The following is a 25,457-nucleotide window of genomic DNA, read 5'->3' on the forward strand; positions in this document are numbered from 1 at the left end:
AACCGAATGGACCCTCCACAAGGATGTGTGCAAGCGACTTTGGGCAACTTGGGGTCAACCCACCATAGATCTCTTTGCAACCTCGCTGACCAAGAGGCTTCCAATCTATTGCTCTCCAGTCCCGGACCCAGCAGCAATACATATAGATGCCTTCCTCCTAGATTGGTCACATCTGGATCTTTACGCATTCCCACCATTCAAGATTGTCAACAAGGTACTGCAGAAGTTCGCCTCTCACGAAGGGACAAGGTTGACGTTAGTTGCTCCCCTCTGGCCCGCGAGAGAATGGTTCACCGAGGTACTTCGATGGTTAGTAGACGTTCCCAGATGTCTTCCTCTAAGAGTAGACCTTCTACGTCAGCCACACGTAAAGAAGGTACACCAAAGCCTCCACGCTCTTCGTCTGACTGCCTTCAGACTATCGAAAGACTCTCGAGAGCTAGAGGCTTTTCGAAGGAGGCAGCCAGTGCGATTGCTAGAGCAAGGAGAGCGTCTACCATTTGAGTCTACCAATCGAAGTGGGAAGTCTTCCGAGACTGGTGCAAGTCAGTTTCTGTATCCTCGACCAGTACCTCTGTAGCCCAAATAGCTGATTTTCTCTTATACCTGAGAAAAGGACGATCCCTTTCAGCTCCCATCATCAAGGGCTACAGAAGCATGTTGGCATCGGTCTTCCGGCATAGAGGCTTAGATCTTTCCAACAACAAAGATCTGCAAGACCTCCTTAAGTCTTTCGAGACCACTAAGGAGCGTCGTTTGGCTACTCCTGGGTGGAATTTAGACGTGGTCCTAAGATTCCTCATGTCAGACAGGTTTGAGCCTTTACAGTCAGCCTCCATGAAAGATCTCACTCTTAAGACTCTTTTCCTGGTATGCTTAGCCTCGGCTAAAAGAGTCAGTGAGATTCATGCCTTCAGCAAGAACATCGGATTTTCGTCAGAAAAAGCTACTTGTTCTCTGCAACTTGGTTTTCTAGCCAAAAATTAGCTACCTTCTCGTCCTTGGCCTAAATTTTTCGATATTCCCAGCTTATCGGAGATCGTAGGCAATGAACTAGAAAGAGTCTTATGCCCTGTTAGAGCTCTTAAGTTCTACTTAGCTCGTACTAAACCTTTACGAGGCCAATCTGAAGCTTTATGGTGTTCGGTTAAGAAACCATCCTTGCCTATGTCAAAGAATGCTTTGTCATACTTTATCAGATTGTTAATACGAGAAGCTCATTCACACCTGAGTGAGGAAGACCGAGCTTTGCTTAAGGTTAAGACGCACGAGGTTAGAGCTGTAGCAACTTCCGTGGCCTTTAAGCAAAATAGATCTCTGCAAAGTATCATGGACGCAACCTATTGGAGAAGCAAGTCAGTGTTCGCGTCATTTTACTTGAAAGATGTCCAGTCTCTTTACGAGAACTGCTACACACTGGGACCATTCGTAGCAGCGAGTGCAGTAGTGGGTGAGGGCTCAACCACTACAATTCCCTAATTCCATATCCTTTTAATCTGTCTCTTGAAATGTTTTAATGTTGTTTTTATGGGTTGTCCGGAAGGCTAAGAAGCCTTTCGCATCCTGGTTGATTTGGCGGGTGGTCAAAGTCATTTCTTGAGAGCGCCCAGATTAGGGGTTTGATGAGGTCCTGTTGTATGGGTTGCAGCCCTTGATACTTCAGCTCCTGGGGGTCTGTCAGCATCCTAAGAGGATCGCTGGGCTCCGTAAGGAAGACATACTTACAAGGCAGAGTAATCGTCTAAGTCGACTTCCTTACCAGGTACCTATTTATTTTGGTTTTGTTATATTGATAACTGTCAAAATGAAATAAAAAACTCTTAGCTTATACGATGTAAACATATTTAACTGGTCTCTACCCACCTCCTTGGGTGTGAATCAGCTATTATATATTCACCGGCTAAGTTAAATATTTAAAAATGATATTTTAATTATAAAATAAATTTTTGAATATACTTACCCGGTGAATATATAAATTAAACGACCCTCCCTTCCTCCCCAATAGAGACGCAGTGGGATGAGAAGAAATTGAGTCTTTGTTTACATCGAGAGTGGTATCTGGCCGACAGTTGGCGCTGATGGGCACACCCGCAACCTGTATAGCGATCGCTGGCGAGTTTTTACTGTTTTTTGTCTGTCGAGCAACAGAGTTGCAGCTATTATATATTCACCGGGTAAGTATATTCAAAAATTTATTTTATAATTAAAATATCATAATTGAAAAAGGAAGAATGAATGTCAATAAGGTACGTGATAAGTTTGAAGGTCCTTATGAGGTGTTAGATGTTGGTTCTAGTGGGTTGAGTTATGTTTTAGGTAAAGTAAGTGTGGATGGTAGTGTGGAAAAGGTTAGGGCACACCACAATCAGTTGCGAAAATGGAAGGAGGTACCAAGATATATTCAGGAGAGTGGTATGAATAAATGGCTGAAAACGAACAAGTATGAACCGAGTATGTGTGTGGCATTAGGTTTAGAAGATAGGCAATTGGTGTTAGTAGAGTATGGAAGGAAAAAGAAGTCTGAAAATGTTACTGGGGATAAAAGAGAGGAAAATTTTGTAGTTGTTGGCGGGAATCAGAATAAGCAGGACAAGGGTGTAAATGTACAGGTGAGCACGGAAGATAAATGTATTAATACAGATGAAACTTGGATGCGTATGAATGATACTTATAGTGTGTGTGGTTTTTCGTTAGATGAGGCAAGAGAACGTATGACGAACACGAGAATGAAAGATAGGAGAATGATAAGCAGTATGAATGATTCTTTTGTTAAAGTAGAAAATGGTTTAGATGTAATGGATGAATTGTTGACAGAAATTAGTGGGATTTTCGGGCCAGATGAAACTGAGGTAGATGAAATAGTGAACGATATCTTAGACGAGCAGAACATAGACGGGAATCGTAATAGTACGTTGAATGAAAACGACATGGAAGAAGTGAATGAGAGAGTGCAGGTATATGAAGGCCCAGTTACTCGAAGCCGAGGCCCTGTTCCTGATTGCGACTGGGTAATGAGAAAATAGGTAAGTGTTGTGTGAGGATTTGGCAAAGTAAGGGGGGAGGAATGTGGAGGATTAATTTTATTTTAATTTATTTTTTTTGTTTTGCCAAATCGAGAGAGAGAGAGAGAGAGAGAGTTGTTTTAGTATTGTTAAATCGAGACATTTTATTTGCTTTAGCTTTGTCATTAGAGAGAGAGAGAGAGAGAGAGAGAGAGAGAGAGAGAGAGAGAGAGAGAGAGAGAGAGAGAGAGAGAGTGAGTGTGTTTATTTACTTAAGTTTTGTCAAACCGCAAGAGAGAGGAAGTGTTTATTTACTTAGTTTTGTGAGAGAGAGAGAGAGAGAGAGAGAAAAAGAGTGTTTATTTGCTTTAGTTTTGTCAAATAGAGAGAGAGAGAGAGAGAGTTATTTGCTTTAGTTTTGTCAGAGAGAGAGAGAATTTCATTTGCTTTAGTTTTGTTAGATCGCGCGTGCGCGAGAGAGTATGTGTGTATGTGCGTTTGTGTGTGCGTGTTTTGTGTGTCCGCGGTGCGCGCCGAAGAAAAAGGGTAATTAGCGAATGATTGGTTGTTGTTGGAAAGACTGTCGGTATATTTGAGGTTGTTTGTTTACCTTTTTAGCTAGGTTAGGGCGGTAATGAATGTCTTGGGCGAAAGCATTGGATCTCTGACTGTAGAAGGAGTCAGTTGTTATTTTTTTTTTTGCTCTTCGAAAGCCGGCTGTGAAGTTTTTTTATATCGGAGCCGTAATTCCTCCTTTAGGCTCCTTTAGACTCCTTGGAGTTTTAGTTTGGCCTGGAAGGTGGTGTTTGCCAGCCGTGTGCTTTGTATGAATAGCTTGATGATGACGACCTGGACCGTACAATGAACATAGTCAGACTGCGGATATTTATATAAATAAAGAATTTGAGCGTAGACGACCCGGCTGGAAATAAATTTTCCTTCTGTCCAAGAGTCCAGTTTGAAGTAAAGTAAGGGGAAAGTTTGTATTGTGGGATATTTTGGAAGTAGAGTGATCAAAGGTGTGGGGGTTTGTTTTTGTTTACATCCCGCCACAGGGTCTCCACAGAAGGGTTCAGGATCCCGAAGCTGCCTTCCTCGAAGGTGGATCCATCAACAGCAGAGACTCCTCTCAGGGAACTGTCGGTCCCTTTCCCTTCAGGGCCTTCAGGGGATCTGTCTGACAGTGCGTCAGTCAGTCAGCAGCCCTGGTTCAGGGCTCTGGTCAGAGCAGTGGTGCAAGCCTTCAAGCCTGCTCTGTCTGCCAGCTCTTCAGAGCATTTTACAGGTATAGCAGACCTACTGTAAGGAATCACAGCTTCTTCTCCTCTGAAGAGGAAGAAGGTCTCAGATGTGGTTACTTCCCCTAGGGTAAAGCCGACTCCTATTAGGCTATCAAGGTCTGCTCCTGCATCTTCCACCAGACACTGTCCTACCTCACCTCTGCTGAGGGGGTAATGCCAGGGAGGGGCTTCCTCTCTTCCACCTTCGGAGGAAGTTTCCCCTCGCACAGAGAGTTCACCACCGATGGAAGTCAGGAGGGACATGACAATGCAGCTTTCGATGCTTGAGCCCTTCCTCCTTCCACAAAAGAAACCGAAGGACTCCAAGACTCTTCCTAAGTCCTCTTGAAGAACCTCCAAGTCTACAGATGCAGCCTGTCACTCGAGGGATGTGCGTGACCCACCCGGAGAAGAGCTCTTGGGGGTGGAAAAAGGAGACTTCGCTGCAAGTCCAAGTCCAACGTTGGAAGGAGAGCAGAAAGAGTCGGACCATGCATTCTGTCAGGTTCTGACTCTCATCAGGATTCTCAATGGGTTTATCAACTGAGAGAGTAAAGACAAGGTGTCTTTTGCACCTAGAAGCCCTCAGAGACCAGTGCATCCTTGCCTTGGACTCAGGGCGTGAAGGGTGCCAGGGCTACGATCATCCTACAGCTCTTTGAGCTCTCATCCTCGCAACGTTCCGGCTCTACCACCAAGCTTCTCCCACCTCCTGTCTGCAGCAGAAGAGCTATTCTGAGATCTTAGACGTGCCTCGTCCAACTCCTCTTCTCCCCATACAGGCTACTTTGTGGCTTGATGTTTGGTTAGGGACCTTGGAAATCCTGGTAAGAACTGAGGATTTCTCAAAGAAATGTACCAGGGTTCTCACCATTACTCCCACCTGTACCAGGCTTCTGGGCGTCTCCTGCTTGAGGTGGACCCTTTGCTTCCTCACCTGTTCCGGCAACTAACCCCTTTAGTCTGCCAGAGACTGCAGACAGTGGACTAGGGGAGCAGTTCTTGGGTAACCTTGCCAAAGTCAGTGAGCCAGAAATGGCAGCATTTAGTTCCACTCTCCAGGCCAGCAGACGACAGTGCTAAACATCAGTTTAGGTGGTGGTAGTGGCTCTCAACAGTTCCTGTACAGGTAGTGCCACTCTACAAGAAGGGGCAGAGGCACACTCAAAGGTACTCTTCGGGACAGTAGATGGCAGTGTCCCCCTCCAGGGCAGCAGACGGCAGTGTCCCCGTCCAGGGCAGCAGACGGCAGTGTCCCCGTCCAGGGCAGCAGACGGCAGTGTCCCCGTCCAGGGCAGCAGACGGCAGTGTCCCCCTCTAGGGCAGCAGACGGCAGTGTCCCCCTCCAGGGCAGTAGACGGCAGTGTCCCCTTCCAGGGCAGCAGACTGCAATGTCCCCCTCCAGGCCAGCAGACGGCAACAAGCTTGGACCTCTTTCATGTCACAAGCTGGGTAATTTGTTTGAATACTTTGACCTAGATCGAAAAGGCTCTTTCTTGGTGTTAATTGCTAAGAAATTTGCATCATAAACCTAATGGGACTGTATTGTGAAATAGGACTTTTATATTTTATTTCTTTTTTTTGGGTGTGTGGGTGTCCTAGGAAAAAAAACCAAGTACTTGTGTTTTGTATTGATATAGGGGTGGCCAATTCGTGGGAGGCTTTCTTTTTCAGATAATTTTTCAGTCTTGTATTGTTTTTCAATTCTTATTCCATGTCATAACAATGAACTTTTGTTACTAAGTCGTCTTCCCTTCGTTCAAGTATCCCCAGTACATGACGACAGATGCCCACTTACAAGATGAGGAAGTCTTCAGGTGGACACCTCCTGCCTCTCTCTGATCTGGGCGTTTTATCAAGGCGAGGGAAACCAGTCGTCTCTCCTTGGCCCTCATCGCTCCCTTCCGGCCTCGGAAGGACTGGTTCCCAGACCTTTTTGAGGTCCTAGTGAACCCTCCTGTTAGATTGCTAAAGAGACCAGATCTACTCAAACAGCCTCACTTTCATTGTCTTCATCAGGGGCTCCACATGATTCATCTTCATGCTTGGAGCCTGTCAGGAGGTTCTCAAGGTAAAGAGGCTTTTCATCTAGTTAGCCTAAGCCATGTGATGCTCTACATGTCAAGTTTATCAAGTCAAATGGGCAGTTTTTTTTTTTTGCGCTGGTGCCAGATGAAAGGTCATTCTTCTTCCAGACCCTCTCAGCCTAAAATTGCAGAATTCCTGGTCCATCTTCACAGGGATGGAGGGTATCTGTTGTTCTTGAGAAGGCACTGAACAACACGAAGGCAACCAGAAAGAAAAAACTTGTTAGTAATGTTAATTTGCCATAACATTAGAACCAAAGCAAAGGTAGAGGGAGTGATATGGAAGAGTTTGTGGTAAATGTTCCTGTCTGTGCAGGATTGCTATAAAGCCTTTTGCTGTTCATAATTCTGGAGGAAGGCTCAGAGGTGCATAGCAGTATTAGCAAGACAATTTTGATGATGACTGGAGAGGAAGTACAGCAAAGGAAATAAGACTATGGATGAAACTGTCTTTTTGAAGAGCAAGGGGAAAACTATTTTAAGAATAGAACCAATAATGTCACAGGAGATGCTGTTGATTATAGAATCTACAGAGGATATGAGATTTTTAGATGCCTGAAATATGTAACAAGAACAGATAGAACACAGATCAATGTCTGTGGTTTGTATGTTTAGGAAAAATGTAAATTACAGTACTTTATAAATTTATTTTTATTTTTTGAAAAACTCTATTATTTTTATTGAGTTTTCCTCTTCTCTAACTGATTGTTGTTTTCTATTCTTCCAGATTTTTCTTCTCAAAGGAAGGAATCGTGCACCTCTTGCTGCTAAAGCTTGTAAGCTACTGAAGGTATATGCAAGAGACGTAAAACTGGAAAAGAAAGGGTCATGTTGGAAGATTTTGTTGTACAGTATGATGTCTGAGAATAGGAAGTTTAGTCTTAATTTCCTCTTTGAAGTCTATTAAAAATAATATTAAGGGGTTTTTCATCTTGTGATACGGAGAGGATAATGAATTCTGAACCACCTTTTGAATTTTCAATGAAAAGTGAAAATGAAGATCTATTTTCACCTGCAGTCGATCCAGAAAATAATGATACGTCTGGCAGTGTTGCTCTCTTTAATGATGGCGCTCTTTTCTTGGATCCCAAAATGGAAGTCAAAGTAGAGCCAGAAATATTTGATTCTAGCAAAAGCTACTTGAAAAATTCCTACGAGTACGATGCATCATTGAGTGAAAATGGTTCATTAAGTTGTAAAGGGGATGTCGACGAGGAGGAAAGTGTAGGCACTTACTTAAGGACAATTATGGAAGAATATAAAGGAAAAGAAAAAGAAAGACTTTCATGTGTAATCAGTGGAAGAGAATTATTACAGAAAGATGTTTTGAATCAAGAGGTGAATCAAATAAAAGAGAAGCAGATAAAAAAAAGGATCTTTGGTAATGTTAACTCCAATGCTCTAGCTAGAAAGCGATGCACATGCACTGAATGTGGGAAAGCTTTTCGTGATAGATATGGTCTGTCATTACATTTAAGAATTCACACGGGAGAGAAGCCATACACTTGTAATGTCTGTAGCAAAACATTTACTTCAAAATATAAACTCACTACACATTCAAGAATTCACATGGAAGGGAATCCATACAAATGCAATGTCTGTAGCAAAACATTTACTACAAAATCACATCTCACTGTACATGTAAGAATTCACACGGGAGAGAAGCCATACAAATGTAATATCTGTAGCAAAACATTTAATGTAAATGGAGGTCTCACTGAACATTTAAGAATTCACACGGGAGAGAAGCCATACAATTGCGATGTCTGTAGCAAAGCATTTTCTAAGAAGTACAGACTTGCTATACATTTTAGAGTTCACACGGGAGAGAAGCCATACAAGTGTGATGTCTGTAGCAAAACATTTACTTTGAAACACCATCTCACTGGACATGTAAGAATTCACATGGGAGAGAAGCCATACAAGTGCGATGTCTGTAGCAAAACATTTAATACAAAACTATCTCTCACTAAACATTTAAGAATTCACACAGGAGAGAGGCCATACAAGTGCAATTTCTGTAGCGAATTCTTTACTTCGAAATACTATCTCACTAAACATAAGAAATTACATTAGAGATCTATTCCAATGTCATGAATATGGCAAAACAAATAATTTAAAACAGACTCGATAAACATTTAAGAACTCACATGGAAGAAAAACCATTCTTGCGCACGGACTGTGGTAAGGCTTTGTGCTCTGAAGGTGTCCTCAAGAATCATCATAGGAGGTGCTATAAAATCCGATATTGTGATCTGGAATAAAGGAGAAAAAACTGCAGAGATGACAGATAAAAGTTCTCACCCTTTCTCACAATTACCCTGGCCGTTAGCTGTCAGAGTCGACAAGGGGACGTGGTGCCTCCAAACCGCTCATGCTAAGCATAGAGTAGCACCTCAGATCAGGCATTAGCCAGTTAGTTTTTCAAACTTACACCCACCTAACGGTGAGTCTCCACTGTAAAGATCGTAGGGGTATGTATATAGCGCTGTAACAAAGGACAGATTTGGAAATAATTTGTATTGTTGTTGTATCCTTGTATAATCCTGGAGCTCTTAACACATACTAGTCCTGCCATCACCTTCCCCCGGGAAGTTTTTCCGCAATTGCACAGTGACTTTCAGTTACAAGAGGTGGTGTGAGCAGCGTGGTCCGAAAATTCCACCCACGAAAATTCCACCCACGAAAATTCCACCCACCAAATTTCCACCCACCAAATTCCACCCACGAAAATTTCACCAATGTAAAATTCCACCAACGAAAGTTCCACCCATATTTTCTATATTTTTTTATTTTCTTTCATCTATTTAATCATTAGACCAAATGAAACTTTGTTTATTTCATATCAATAACTGAAGGTTTAAATGTTAACAACTTTTTTTACTATAACTATATATATATATATATATATATATATATATTATATATATATATATATATTATATATATATATATATATATATATATATATATATTTATATTTATATTTATATTTATATTTATATTTATATATATATATATATATATATATATATATATATATATATATATATATATATATATATATATATATATATATAGTGGGTGATTATCTTAAACAACTATCTTCGTTAAACAATCACCATCCTACAAACTAGTATTGAAACAGTTGTTTGTTTATTTTAAAGACCTATCTTCGTTAAACAACCACTATCCTACAGGCTATTCTTGAAACAGTTGTTTGTTTATATTAAAGAAATGTATAACAAGAAGTGTATTTCCTTTTCGGAATATTTACAGAAGCCTTTTCCTGTTAGTATATTTACTCAAGCATTTTTTACTTTGGTATATTTAGAATGTTTATTTCAATTAGGTCATTCCTGTTGGCGTAAAATTTGTGAAATAGTTAAGAAGGTTCAGTATAATACTGACCCTTCGTTTGCATTGAAAGTAAAATGTTTCAATGCTTTAGCTTTTTTACCCATCCACGATGTTGTTGATGGATTTGAACTTCTCTCTGATGATGAAGATCTACCAACAGAATTTATTACTTATTTTGAGCAGACCTATATTGGTGTCCAGCGTGGGAGAGGTGAGCGTAGACGGAGAGTTAAACCTCTTTTCCCTATCGAAATGTGGAATGTACATGAGCGTACTCTAAATAACCTACCGAGGACAAACAATCATGTGGAAAGTTTTAATAGTGCTCTAAGAACGTCGTTAACAAGTATCCAATCAAATTTATGGACACTTTGCTCATCACTCCAAAAAGAGGAAGCTCTAACCCAAACTAAAATTATTCATTTAAGACGAGGAAATGAGGCTCAGAAAAGAAAGAAATATAAGTCTACAAATGAGACTTATAAATCTTGTAGAAAATTATGAGCCATCATGCATATTAGAATTTCTAAAAGGTATAGCACATAACTTGCATGATTAAATAAATTTAATTTCTTTTGTTTTAATTTTAATTTTGCATAGGTTGCAATACGAAATGGATACAATCAATAAATATTATTTTATTTTCAATATTAAACTTACCCGATAATCATGTAGCTGTCAACTCCGTTGCCCGACAGAATTCTACGGGAGGGATACGCCAGCTATCACTATACTAGAAGGGGGTGTACTCACCAGCGCCACCTGTGGCCAGGTACTACAGTACTTCTTGTTGACACCGCCTCAATTTTTCCTCTGTCGTGCTTCCGGCAAGACGTTCTGGGATACGCTTATAATCTTGGAGTATTGTTCACGGCTTTTGGTGAAGTATTTCTCTCAGATTTCGGCTGTCGCTATACTGGAAACTTCTCTATTAGCTTAGATAGCTTTTATTTAGTTCTGTTTAATGGTTAACGATCTTTTTGCTTGATTTGGAATCCCCCTTGACTAACTCTTTGATTCAAGATGTCTGACCTTTCACAAGCCCCACCCCATAGACGATGTAGGTCTTGTAATAGGCGTATTCCGAAGGCCTCGGTAGATCCTCACACCGCTTGTTCTGACTGTAGGGAAAGACCCTGTCAGTTGGGAGATCGATGTGAGGAATGCGCCGGACTTTCGGAACTTGAATTTGTTCGATTCCTGAAATATTCAACCAAGTTAGAGAGAGAGAGAGTTAGGAGGAGTTCTTCTCGCTCTTCACTTTTTTCCTCACCTCATGATCCTCAACCTTTTCCTCCCCCTGTAGTGGCTACCCCCGAACCTACTATTTGTACTCAACCTGATATGTCCGATGTTTTGCGTGCCATTCAGGCTTTAGGTGACAAAGTGGAATCGGTGGTTAGTGACCATAAGTCTCTTATGGCAGAAGTCAAAGAACTTAAGGTCAAAAGTGCAGTGGGAGGTGATAGTGCCAGGGCTGTGACAAGTGCTAGTGTCAGTGCGGTGCCAAGTGCTAGTGTCAGTGTCAGTGTGGTGCGTGAGGGTACTTCTGTGCGTGCCAGTCGTCCTCCCAGTCCGGGACCTCTTGCAAGCTCCCAAGCCCAGGGGAGAAGCAATGTCGAAGGGCAAAAGGGTTCGGCAGGCCTTGATCGGCGCACAGAAGTATCCTCGGTGGTTGCGGGCGTGTCTTACAGAGACCGTCACTCCCACCCGCAGATGATTGAGCCCGTCTTTTACTCGTCTGCTGAAGAAATGTCAGGGAGAAAACGCTGGACTCAGGTCTCAAGACCTCTCAAACGCAAAGTCCAGACCTCAAGAGCTCTACAACCTGGTTGCAGTCATTGGATTAGCTCTGACTCTCCGCAGTCATCAGGTGACTGCACACCTCCTAAGAGGGGTAAGGTGATGCCGCAACAGACCTCATCTTCTGTTAAGGCTTTGCCTCAGCAGACCTTAGCGTCTGTCGACCCCAAGTTGACTTTGCTGCAGTCCATGCAGTCACAGCTTGCGGTCTTAATGCGTGAGTGTCAGGCTGAGAAGGTTACACCTCCTCCTGCGATCGCTCCGCCTAACCGCAGTCCAGTCTGCCAGGCGTACGAAGTTGAGGCTCCTCAGGATACCTTACCGCGTACTGAGTTGCCAGTTACCAGCGGTGTGCAGCAACCTCCGCCTTCCTTAAGGCAACCTCAGCAATGGGAGCAGGAATCTTATGCCTTACTTCCTCCGCTTCCGCTTGCGGTTCCACCAGCGAGGCAACAATCTCTTGAGGTACGACAACCTCTTCCATCCATGAGGCAGCCACCTCAGCACTCGCTGCAGCGACCTCAACCCTCCTCAAGGCGAGAGCCTCAACACCTTAGGCTAGCACCTCAGGAACCTCAACTCGCGAGACAAGAACTGCGTTCTGCGCAGCCGCTACCTCAACTCTCGCAGCTCACACCTCAGGAACCTCAACTCGTTCCTCAGGAACCTGCTACTGCGCATCCGCAACCCTTACAGCAAGCGCAACTCTTGAGACAAGAAACTCATGCCAGGAGTCAGCCACCTCAACCCATGCGCCTACCTTCCTCTACTCTTCTTGACCAGTCTTTGCAGCCTGAACCTCAGGTTTTAACTCAGCAACAGAGACTTGAGGATGAAACCACAAGCGTTTATGCACCCGCTTGTTCAGATTCTGCTGTTCAGCATACCACTGTTACATTACCTCTCACTTCGCTACACTCTGGTGATGAGGTTTCTGAGGAGGAAGCTGCGCACCTGGATCCCTCATCAGACGTGGAAGAAACCAAGTCTTCTCCTCTACCCATTGACTTTCGTAAGGTCCTGGCTCTTTTCAGAGAGGTATACCCGGACCATTTTGTTTCTGCTACCCCCCGCTCTCCTCCATCTGAGTTTTCGCTGGGCATGCAGCCTGTTAAGTCAACGTATACTAAGCTCGTCTTTGCTAGGTCCTCTAAGAGAGCTTTAAGAATATTAGGGGAGTGGTTGCAGTCTAAACAGCAACTAGGGAAGACTTCCTTTATGTTCCCACCTACTAAGCTCACTTCTAAAGCGGGCGTATGGTATGCCACAGGAGGGGAACCAGGCTTGGGAGTCCCTGCCTCTGCCCAGGCTGACTTCTCAAGTTTGGTCGACTCTCCTCGTAGAACAGCAATGAGGCGCTCTAAGGTTTGCTGGACCTTCTCCGATTTAGACCACTTCCTAAAGGGTGTATTTCGTGCCTTTGAGATGTTCAATTTTCTAGACTGGTGCCTGGGGGCCCTTAGCAAGAAGACCTCCCCTGCGGACAAGGACTCGGCCATGCTTTTAATGTCCTGCATGGATAAAGCAATTCGGGATGGATCTGGCGAGCTTGCTTCAATGTTTGTGTCAGGAGTTCTTAAGAAAAGGGAGCAACTTTGCACCTTTCTTTCTTCCAGCATCACACCTTGTCAAAGGTCTCAACTCCTTTTCGCTCCGCTTTCTAAGTTCTTGTTTCCCGAAGAGCTTATCAAGGACTTGTCTGCGGCCCTGATTCAGAAGGACACTCATGATCTTGTGGCCTCTTCAGCTCGTAAGACTAAGGTTGCTCCCTCAGTTCCCAGGACTTACCGCACCCCAGTGGCTGATACTCCTGCTACAAGGTTTATTCCGACCTTTCGTGGTAGAGCCCCCAGCCGAGGAAGCTCCCGTCCAGACTCTTCCAGGAGCAAGTCTAGGAAAGGTCCCAAGACTTCAAAAGGTAAACACTGACTCTCCTCCTCTCCAGACAGCAGTAGGAGCCAGACTCAAGATCTTCTGGCAAGCTTGGGAAAGGAGAGGTGCAGACGCCCAGTCTGTCAGGTGGCTGAGGGAGGGTTACAGGATACCATTCTGCCGCAAACCCCCTCTGACCACTTCTCCCATCAACCTCTCTCCCAACTACAAGGAAAAGGACAAGAGGCTAGCGTTGCACCAGGAGGTGTCGCTCCTGTTACAGAAGAAGGCAGTGGTTATAGTCCGGGACCATCAATCCCCGGGCTTCTACAACCGTCTCTTTCTGGTGGCCAAGAAGACAGGAGGTTGGAGACCGGTGCTGGACGTCAGCGCGCTCAATGCTTATGTCACCAAGCAGACGTTCACTATGGAGACGACGAAGTCGGTCCTAGCAGCGGTCAGGCAGGAGGACTGGATGGTCTCGTTGGATCTGAAAGACGCTTACTTTCACGTTCCTATTCATCCAGACTCCCAACCTTTCCTGAGATTCGTTTTCGGAAAGGTTGTGTACCAATTCCAAGCCCTGTGTTTTGGCCTAAGCACAGCTCCTATGGTGTTTACGCATCTGATGAGGAATATTGCAAAATTCCTCCACTTATCGGACATCAGAGCCTCCCTTTATTTAGACGACTGGCTGTTGAGAGCCTCCACGAGTCGTCGCTGTCTGGAGAGTCTCAACTGGACTTTGGACTTGATCAAGGAACTGGGTCTGTTAGTCAACTTAGAAAAGTCCCAGCTCATTCCCTCCCAATCCATTGTTTACCTGGGAATGGAGATTCGGAGTCAGGATTTTCGGGCTTTTCCATCGGCCCCAAGGATAAGCCAAGCCCTAGATTGCATCCTGATCATGCTGAAGAGGAGCAGTTGCTCGGTGAGACAGTGGATGAGTCTCACAGGGACCCTGTCATCGTTAGCCCTGTTCGTCGAGTTAGGGAGACTCCACCTCCGCCCTCTCCAATTCCATCTAGCAGCTCATTGGGACAAGGAATTGACGCTCGAAGCAGTCTCTATCCCGGTCACCAAAGAGATGAAGACCACTCTCTTATGGTGGAAGACCAACCTCCTTCTCAAGGAGGGCCTATCGTTAGCGATTCAGACCCCCAATCTTCATCTCTTCTCGGATGCATCAGACTCGGGCTGGGGCGCGACCTTGAACGGACAGGAATGCTCGGGAACGTGGAACAAGGAACAGGAAACGCTCCACATCAACTGCAAGGAGCTACTGGCAGTTCATATGGCCCTATTGAACTTCAAGTCCCTCCTGCTAGGCAAGGTGGTGGAGGTGAACTCCGACAACACCACAGCCTTGGCTTACATCTCCAAGCAGGGAGGGACCCATTCGAGGAACCTGTACGAGATAGCAAGGGACCTCCTCATTTGGTCAAGAAGTCTAAACCTCACCCTAGTAACGAGGTTCATTCAGGGCAACATGAACGTCTCAGCAGATCGCCTAAGCAGAAAAGATCAGGTCATCCCCACGGAATGGACCCTTCACAAGAGCGTGTGCAACAGACTTTGGACCTTGTGGGGTCAGCCTACAATAGATCTGTTTGCCACCTCCATGACCAAGAGGCTTCCTTTGTACTGTTCCCCAGTTCCAGACCCAGCAGCAGTTCATGTGGATGCTTTTCTGCTGAATTGGTCCCATCTCGACCTTTATGCATTCCCACCGTTCAAGATCATCAACAGAGTCATTCAGAAGTTCATCTCGCACGAAGGGACACGGCTGACGCTGGTTGCTCCCCTTTGGCCTGCAAGAGAATGGTTCACAGAGGTACTACAATGGCTGGTCGACGTCCCCAGGACTCTCCCTCTAAGAGTGGACCTTCTACGTCAACCTCACGTAGACAAGTTGCACCCAAACCTCCACGCTCTTCGGCTGACTGCCTTCAGACTGTCGAAAGATTCGCTAGAGCTAGAGGCTTTTCGAAGGAGGCAGCCAGTGCGATTGCCAGAGCAAGGAGGGTATCCACTCGTAGAGTCTACCAATCCAAGTGGGAAGTCTTCCGGAGCTGGTGTAGAGCCAATGCAGTTTCCTCTACCAATACCTCTGTAACCCAAATAGCTGACTTCCTATTACATCTAAGGACTGAGAGATCCCTTTCGGCTCCTACGATTAAAGGGTACAGAAGTATGTTGGCTTCAGTTCTCCGCCACAGAGCTTTGGACCTTTCTTCCAACAAGGACCTTCAAGACATCCTTAAGTCTTTTGAGACTTCTAAAGAACGTCGTTTACCCACTCCAGGCTGGAATCTAGACGTAGTCTTAAGGTTCCTTATGTCGCCTAGGTTCGAACCTCTCCAGTCAGCTTCCTTCAAGGACCTTACCCTCAAGACTCTTTTCCTCGTCTGCCTTGCAACAGCTAAAAGAGTCAGTGAGGTTCATGCCTTCAGCAAGAACATTGGGTTCACATCCGAATCTGCAACATGTTCTTTACAGCTCGGATTTTTAGCTAAGAATGAACTTCCTTCACGTCCTTGGCCTAGATCGTTTGAAATTTCTAGCCTTTCCAACATGGTAGGTAACGAGCTAGAAAGAGTTCTTTGCCCTGTCAGAGCTCTGAAATATTATCTTAATAGGTCAAAACCTATACGAGGACAGTCAGAAGCCTTATGGTGTGCAATCAAGAAACCTTCGATGCCCATGTCCAAAAACGGAGTTTCGTATTATATAAGGCTTCTGATTAGAGAAGCCCATTCTCACATGAAGGAGGAAGACCTTGCTTTGCTGAAGGTAAGGACCCACGAAGTGAGAGCCGTAGCCACTTCGATGGCCTTTAATAAGAACCGTTCTCTGCAGAGCATAATGGATGCAACTTATTGGAGGAGTAAGTCAGTGTTTGCATCATTTTATCTTAAAGATGTCCAGTCTCTTTACGAGAACTGCTACACCCTGGGACCATTCGTAGCAGCGAGTGCAGTAGTAGGTGAGGGCTCAGCCACTACATTCCCTTAATCCCATAACCTTTTTTAACCTTTCTCTTGAATGCTTTTATTGTTGTTTTTATGGGTTGTTACGGTAGGCTAAGAAGCCTTCCGCATCCTTTTGATTTGGCGGGTGGTCAATTCATTCTTGAGAAGCGCCTGGGTTAGAGGTTGTGTAGAGGTCCTTTAGTAGGGGTTGCAGCCCTATATACTTTAGCACCTTAGAGTTGATTCAGCCTCCTAAGAGGAACGCTGCGCTCAGTAAGGAAGACGAACTTAATAAAGGCAGAGTAACGGTTCAAGTCGACTTCCTTACCAGGTACTTATTATTTCATTGTTATTCTGAGATAACTGATTATATGAAATACGGGATACTTAGCTATCCTTTAGTCATGTACACTGGTTTTCACCCACCCCCCTGGGTGTGAATCAGCAACATGATTATCGGGTAAGTTTAATATTGAAAAATGTTATTTTCATTAGTAAAATAAATTTTTGAATATACTTACCCGATAATCATGATTTAATTGACCCACCCTTCCTCCCCATAGAGAACCAGTGGACCGAGGAAAAATTGAGGCGGTGTCAACAAGAAGTACTGTAGTACCTGGCCACAGGTGGCGCTGGTGAGTACACCCCCTTCTAGTATAGTGATAGCTGGCGTATCCCTCCCGTAGAATTCTGTCGGGCAACGGAGTTGACAGCTACATGATTATCGGGTAAGTATATTCAAAAACTTATTTTACTAATGAAAATAACATTGTATCAAAAATTGTCTGTTTCCTTTACCATATATATAACAGTAATTTCAACCTCACTTTCAATGGATACAATCAATAACTATCATTTTATGTTTTAAAAATTGTTTGTGTTTCCTTTCCCATATGAATAATAGTAATTTTAACCTCACTTTCAATGGATACAATCAATAAATATTATTTAATGTTTTAAAAATTGTCTGTGTTTCCTTTCCCACACGTATTACAGTCATTTCAACCTCACTTTTATGATTAAACATACATGAAAGACAAGATGTAGAAATTTTTTGTGGGTGGAATTTCCGTGGGTGGAACTTGACGTGGGTGAAATTTTCGTGGGTGGAATTTGGTGGGAGGAATGTTCGTGGGTGGAATTTTCGTGGGTGGAATTTACATAGCACCGTGAGCAGAGTGGTTGGTTCAACTCTTGCTTTCCCTTCGCTAACTAGCTAAAAGTTTTACAGCTAGTTCCAGCTGTTGCCAAAATGCATTTCCATTGTAAAGAGCTCCAGGTTTGTATAGTTGGGAAAAATACAAATTATTTCCAAATTTGTCATATTAGCATAATTATTACTATTAGAAGCCAAGGGGCAAAAGTGAATTGCCACTAGCCCAAGGGACCAAATAGTTGACAGTCTGGTGCAGTGAAGAAACAGGAATGTAAAGAATAAACTATATAAGAGAAGAATGAGATTATTTTAAGATAGATAACAATGTTGAATAAATAAGCATTATGAAAACTTGGAAAGGAAACATCATCAACAGAAAAACCTTTGTACTAAGTTTGAACTTGTAAATATCTGCTGATACAGTTGCAGGGGCAGTAGTTTATTGGCTTGGTCACAGCCTAAATAAAGCTTAGAAGATTTATGTGATTTTCTTGATGTAATCTCTTTTATGGTCTTAGTGATTAGTTTAGGTTTTATAAGTTTCATTGGATTGTCCTTGAGAGGAGAATCTTGATTAAAATATCTAAATATTTGGTTTTTCTTTCATTTCCACAAATGCTCTTCTCAAACATTTCAATCTGCATTGGTCTTTCTGGAGAGACAGTTTCTCATAAAATGATTTTACAGCATTCTTAGTACAGTACTGTATTCAGGTTTCACAAGAATGAAGTTAAGATTTAAAGATATTTTGTTGAGTAATATTTTAAGTCCCAGGGCTGGGTCTTGTGGGTAAAATCCATAACCCAATTTATTTAAAAATAAATTCTACAGGTTTCAGTATTAATGTGAGTTTACAAAATTGAATATGTGATGTTGTTAATTAAGTTTACAGTACTGTATATTGATTGTATTTGTGGTATAGATCAGTAATCATGTCCAGAGGCTGTCATGGTTTGTTTTTGGAAATCCCATTTGTTTGGACTCATAGCTCACCCTAATGTTAACTGTACTAAATGCAATCATTTGGGTCTAATTTTGGGTCAAGTTAGTTGTTGGTGTTTGCATATGGAAAATAGAAAACTGAAGGATTAAAAGCAATATTTTTATTTTGTAACTTTAAAGAAGTATTTGTTCCGTCATTATACCTTCGCTGTTTATAGGGATATTACTTTTGGTATACCCAGCTACTGGTATTCTGTCATTTCCTCCACCCTTCTTCATCTCTTTCTCACCATCATCATCATCATCACCACCACCAAATCCTGAGGCGATAGCACCGTGGGTGAAGGGGCAGGCCTGGATAGCTGGAAGCCCTTAGCCCACGACTGCACTCAGGCGGCGAGTCTAAGATTCAGTTGCTCTCTGGTGACGGTGCCGTGACACCAGAGTTCGGCAGCTGGACCCGTTACTGGGCTGGCCTATTGAGGACACCGCAGCCCACCCCACATGGGGAGGCCCCTAGAAATGGTGGGGTAAACATCGGACACGGCAAACCCGTCTGGTCAGCTCACCGTGGCTAGCGGACATCCCACTAATGCGGACGAAACAACAAGAAAAAAAATATTAACCTTAGGTGCGTGGAACATCCGCACCCTCCAAGACGTGACGAACACCAACCGCCCGGAACGACGTACAGCCCTCGTCTGCAAGGAGCTAGCCCGCTTTAATGTTGACGTGGCGGCTCTTAGCGAGACCAGACTACCCGAAGAGGACAACATCAGGGAAGCTGAAACAGGCTACACCATCTTCTGGAAAGGCAAGGCCCCAGAGGAGCCTCGCATCCACGGTGTCGGCTTCGCCATCCGTTCCCAGCTAGTGCAGCAGCACAACCTCGCTCCCAAGGCTATCGGTGAGCGCCTGATGACTGTCCGCATCCCCATCACGAGGGACAGACACCTCACCCTGATCTCTGTCTACGCCCCGACTATGACCTCAACCGATGATGACAAAGCTGCCTTCTATACCCAGCTCGACCGCACCATCCAGGCAGTGCCCGCCAATGACAAGCTCCTTGTGCTTGGCGACTTTAATGCCCGAGTAGGCAAATACCATCGCCTGTGGGAGGGAATCATCGGCCGCCATGGCATTGGAAATTGCAACGCCAATGGCCTACTCCTACTGGGTCTGTGTGCAGAACACCAACTTGTGGTAAGCAACACCATCTTCCATTTACCAAATCGACAAAAGACCACAGGGAGACACCCACGGTCTAAACACTGGCACACCCTGGACTACGTCCTGACCAGAGCCAGAGACCGAGGAGACGTCCGCATCACCCGATCCATGCCCAGAGCGGACGACTGCTGGACGGACCACAGACTCCTCATCTCCCGACTCTCCGTGACGACCCTACGACCACCCAGAAGGGCACCTGACAGCGTACCTCACCAACGCTTTGATTGTAGTAAGCTCCGCAACCCACAGGTGGCACAGAACTACAAGGAGGCCTGCGAACAACACCTTGCAGACCCCGTGGGTCAGGCCACTGTTGAGCACCACTGGACCACCCTCAGAAACGCCATGGCCCGTGCCGCGGAGGAAACACTAGGCTACACCACCAAGAAACGGCAGGATTGGTTTGATGAGAATGATGCTACCATCTCTCTTCTCATTGAAACCAAACGACAAGCACGCCTGACTTTGGAAAACCAACCAACAGCAGCTAACAAATGTGCTCACAAGGTGGCTGAAGCTTGTTGCCAGGAGGGATCCGTGAAGCCCAGAACACCTGGTGGCAAAGAAAAGCTGCAGAAATACAGAGTTTCGCTGACCAACGTGACCTGCGCAGCTTCTATGCAGCAACAAAGGAAATATTCGGTCCCACACTGTCATCAGTGGGCAGCCTGAAGGATGCGTATGGGGCCACGACCATCACCAAGAGCGAGGGCATCCTGGCCAGGTGGAGGTCTCACTTTGAGAACCTCCTCAATGACCAAGCAGACACCACAGACGATCTGCTGCGAATGACCCCGCAGCATCCCGTCCGTCACTGGATGGCACTACAACCCTCCATCCATGACTTCAACAAGGCCCTGCAGCGCATGAAGCCCGGCAAAGCCCCAGGGCAAGACAACATCCCGTTGGAGCTCCTCACTCATGGTGGCCCCGGTTTGAGGAACCGTTTGATGCACCTTATACTGAAAATATGGGAGACCAAGACCCTCCCCAGTGACTTCCGTGATGCAAACATTGTTACCATCTTCAAGAAGGGAGACAGGGAGAACTGTAACAACTACCGGGGAATATCACTACTAAGCATCGCGAGTAAGATTTTCGCTCGAATTCTCCTTTACCGCCTCCTTATTCTCGCAGAAGACGTCCTGCCAGAGTCCCAGTGCAGCTTTCGACCTTCCCGCGGGACCATAGACATGATCTTCTGTGCGCGTCAACTACAAGAGAAGAGCCTCGAACAACAACAGCCCATAATGTTCATCTTCTGGGATTTGAAAAAAGGCCTTCGACAAAGTACCTCGACCTGCCATGTGGGCTGTCCTCAAAAGATATTGCTGCCCACCCGATTTTGTCAAGCTGGTGCGTGCCCTCCATGACGGAATGGTTGGGAGAGTCTGCCACCAGAACTCTCTTTCAGACCCATTCCCCATCAACGGCGGCCTGAAGCAGGGCTGTGTTCTGGCCCCAACGTGTTTCTCGCTATACACCGCAGCAATGCTCAACGAGATTCCCCCAGACACACCCTCAGTCGACCTACGTTTCCGCATGGATGGAGGCGGTTTCAACCTCGCCAGACTCCGCGCCAGAACCAAGACCACCTTGTGTGCAGTGCGAGAACTGCAGTATGCTGACGACAGTGCCACCCCAGGTCAGACGGCAGAGGACCTGCAGTCGTTAGCTGATGCATACAACTCTGCCTACGAATGTTTTGGGATGCAAGTCAACACAGATAAAACCAAGACCCTCGTCCAACGTCCACCAGGACTGATGCTCCCAAACTTCAATACCACAGTGAATGACCAACCGTTAGAACAGGTGGACCAGTTCTCCTACCTAGAGAGCATCCTAACATCAGCTCCCACAAGCAAAAAGGACATGGAGAACAGGATCAGGGCAGCCCACTTCGCCTTTGGCCGACTCAACTGTCGCGTATTTAACAACCACGCACTGACAATGACCACCAAAATAATGGTGTTCAGGGCAGTAGTCCTCTCCACGCTCCTGTATGCATGTGAAACATGGACGCTATATAGAAACGATATTAAAAACCTAGAACGCTTCCAACAAATGGAACTGAGGCAGATCTTGAAAATCCCCTGGGAGAGCCACACCACCAACATTGAAGTCTTAGAACGTGCCTCGCTGACCAGCGTGGAGGCCACCATCATCCACCACCGCCTCTGCTGGATAGGACACGTGCATAGGATGGATCCATATAGGCTCCCAAAGAAAATATTCTACGGAGAACTGACCCAGGGCACCAGACCACGAGGAGCCCCGAAAATGCGCTATAAAGATCAACTAAAGCGCACCCTGGCTCTAACTGACATCGATCCTTCCTCATGGGAAGAAACAGCCAGGGACAGGAAAACCTGGAGGAGTACAGTACACCATGGCACCGTGGACTTCGAGGAGAGGAGGAGACAAAATGAGGAGGCTAGGAGGAGAAGAAGGAGAGAGCGATTAGAACAACCCCGCCCACCACCTACCCTCCCTTGTGAACACTGTCCGTGACTCTTCCACCACAGACTAGGACTTAACAGCCACATCAAACATAAGCACCCACCCCATAGATAGGAGGCTGATGGCTAATGACAGAACCCAATACTCGGACACTAGTGGGCGCCGACGACGACGACGACTTTCGGTGAGGCTGGAAGATGAGCCATAAGACTTTTAGTGAGGGATAACTACCTAAACCGCCAGTTAGCGGGAAGGTTGTGGGTAGCCGGCTACCCTGTTCACTCACACAGTGGGCTGAGCATCTACTTTGCTTTTGGCTTGGTGGAGAATGGACATTGCTGCTCTCCTGCTCCCTTCCCTTTTTGACTTGCCATTGAGTGATAGCTTTGAATTATTCTTTGTATGTGCCGTAACTGGAATATGAACTTACACTATTCAATAGGGGTATTACTTTCAGTGAAGCTGAAATGACGAGTCATTAAATTTTATGAATAGTACTTACCTGGCAGTTATATATATATATAGCTGATATCTCTAAATCGGCAGAATTTTTCAAAACGAGGCAACCGCCTTGTGGTGGTTGGGAGGTAGGTGGTAACACCCGTCACAGGGTGGTCCAAGGAATCATTCCCGTGTCCAAGACTTCAGTTCATCTCTGCCGGCTGGATCGAAAACATTGTCGGTCCAACATTGAGAGTTTTTCGAATCTTTTTCCCTTCGCTTTTTTGGACTTCGTTTGGTGAAGTACACTGATTTAGGGATTTGGCAATCGTGTTTTGTTATTTTTATTGTACTATTTACTTTGTTTATCATGAGTGAAAACTTCATTTTTGTTTGTGCACTATATTTTAGGTGCAAAGTTTTTTATCCTGATGACCGAAATACGTTCTTCCAACTCTATGACGTCACAGTCGTGTGACTTAATCTTCATTGTATGACTTGCAAATTCTCTTTATTTGTTTTTTTCATGTAAAGAATGGGAGGAATTCCACTTATATAAGTTTTTTACTTTTAATGTAAAATTTTAAAGAAATATTTGTCCATTTAGTATTCGTTCTTTAAATCATCGATCTAATTTCATAAATTAATAGAACTAGCGTATGGTTAATTTACGCTGTTAGTTCTCGTTTCTATCGATGCAGTCCCAACATGCCTTGGTAGCGTTCTTTTCGATATGGGAATTAAAGTGTTGGCTATTTACTCCAACGACAACGATATGGGAATTCTAGTTTTAGTATTTTCATTTATATGTTCCTATTGTTTACATTTATATATATAGATACGTTATTGCTATATCTGTTCTTTTTATCATTACAATTCGCTTGTTTTTGAAAACCCTTTGAATTAATTGTGGATTACATTTGTTTTCCCATTTTCTGTTCATTTTAATCTTTAACGTATAACTTTTCCGGCGTTTGTATGTAACTACCGGGTAGGTATTTATGACATTTAATTTTACCGGTGGTTATATGTAACTACCGGGTGAGTGTGTTCAACATCTATTTTTAATCTCAACTCTTGCCCGGTGGTTTTTTCTTTTTGTGACCGCCGGGTAAGTATGTTTGAAAGTTTATTTTATTATGGAAATGTCAGTTTAATATTTTATAAAAATATTTTGTTACAGTTTATATAGCAAGTACTAGAGACGATTTTGCTTTCTCGTTCAAGCCCGTGGCAGAAGAATTATTATGGTCTTTTGTGTAAGAGTTTAACCCTTTTACCCCCAAAGGACGTACTAGTACGTTTCACAAAACTCATCCCTTTACCCCCATGGACGTACCGGTACGTCCTTGCAAAAAAATGCTATAAACATTTTTTTTTTTCATATATTTGATAATTTTTTGAGAAAATTCAGGCATTTTCCAAGAGAATGAGACCAACATGTCTTCTCTATGACAAAAATTGAGGCTGTTAGAGCAATTTAAAAAGAATATACTGCAAAATTTGCTGGGGAAAAAATAACCCCTTGGGGGTTAAGGGTTGGAAATTTCCAAAGAGCCTGGGGGTAAAAGGGTTAATAGTGCAAGTTTCAGTGCTATATTAGGCATTGGATTCTTTCAGCACAGTGGACGTAGTTTTCCTAGCCTTAGACCTCTTCCAAGCTCCCCGGCCCATGGGAGAAGGAACATTGATCGGCGAAAGGAAACGAGAGGCGTTAGCTCACGAGCAAACGCCCTCGCGAGCGTTCCTGTTAACGTTCCCAAGAATGCTCGCCCTTGCCATGGGAAAGAAAAGAGCGTTGGACGTTAAGATTCTTACACTGCTTTTAGAGTTTCGCGTTGCATCACTTTTGATTTTAATGGCAATACTATAAGTCATAGATATTCGCTGATAATATCAATGCTTACAAACCATCATTGACTCGGCTTTTGTCCCAGAGCGCCAGTCGGCCTTATAAAACCCTCTGGTCGGAACCGAACGTGACGAGCGGCATAATGAATATCATTTTGCCTTAACGCTCGGCGCTAAGTCTTTCAAGACAGGACGAATGCAGCCTCGTCTTTCAGGGCGAATGCAGCCTCGTCTTTCAGGGCGAATGCTGCCTAGTCTTTCAGGGCGAATGCAGCCTCGTCTTTCAGGGCGAATGCTGCCTCGTCTTTCAGGGCGAATGCAGCCTCGTCTTTCAGGGCGAATGCAGCCTCGTCTTTCGGGTCGAATGCAGCCTCGTCCTTCGGGACGAGTGCAGCCTCGTCCTTCGGGACGAGTGCAGCCTCGTCCTTCGGGACGAGTGCAGCCTCGTCGTTCGGGGCGAGTGCAGCCTCGTCCTTCGGGACGAGTGCAGCCTCGTCGTTCGGGGCGAGTGCAGCCTCGTCTTTCGGGGCGAGGGCAGCCTCGTCTTTCGGGACGTGGGCAGCCTCGTCTTTCGGGACGAGGGCAGCCTCGTCTTTCGGGACGAGGGCAGCCTCGTCTTTCGGGACGAGGGCAGCCTCGTCTTTCGGGACGAGGGCAGCCTCGTCTTTCGGGACGAGGGCAGCCTCGTCTTTCGGGACGAGGGCAGCCTCGTCTTTCGGGACGAGGGCAGCCTCGTCTTTCGGGACGAGGGCAGCCTCGTCTTTCGGGACGAGGGCAGCCTCGTCTTTCGGGACGAGGGCAGCCTCGTCTTTCGGGACGAGGGCAGCCTCGTCTTTCGGGACGAGGGCAGCCTCGTCTTTCGGGACGAGGGCAGCCTCGCCTTTGGGGACGAGGGCAGCCTCGTCATTCGGGACGAGGGCAGCCTCGTCTTTCGGGACGAGGGCAGCCTCGTCTTTCGGGACGAGGGCAGCCTCGTCTTTCGGGATGATAGGACG

General features: G+C 45.1%; 1 protein-coding gene across 1 annotated transcript in view; it reads left to right on the plus strand.

Annotated features, from left to right (window-relative positions):
* The first annotated feature begins 7,461 nt into the window (after positions 1-7,461).
* The window catches only part of LOC137635394 (zinc finger protein 665-like), a 54,454-nt gene continuing 36,458 nt past the window's right edge, over positions 7,462-25,457 (plus strand). The window contains exons 1-3 of the mRNA XM_068367873.1: positions 7,462-7,564; positions 7,775-8,389; positions 9,722-9,940. Of these exons, the coding sequence (XP_068223974.1) occupies positions 7,462-7,564; positions 7,775-8,389; positions 9,722-9,940 (937 nt within the window). The remainder of the gene's footprint in view (positions 7,565-7,774; positions 8,390-9,721; positions 9,941-25,457) is intronic.

Source organism: Palaemon carinicauda, unplaced genomic scaffold, assembly GCF_036898095.1.
Source record: "Palaemon carinicauda isolate YSFRI2023 unplaced genomic scaffold, ASM3689809v2 scaffold12, whole genome shotgun sequence".
Classification (NCBI taxonomy): Eukaryota; Metazoa; Arthropoda; class Malacostraca; order Decapoda; family Palaemonidae; genus Palaemon; species Palaemon carinicauda.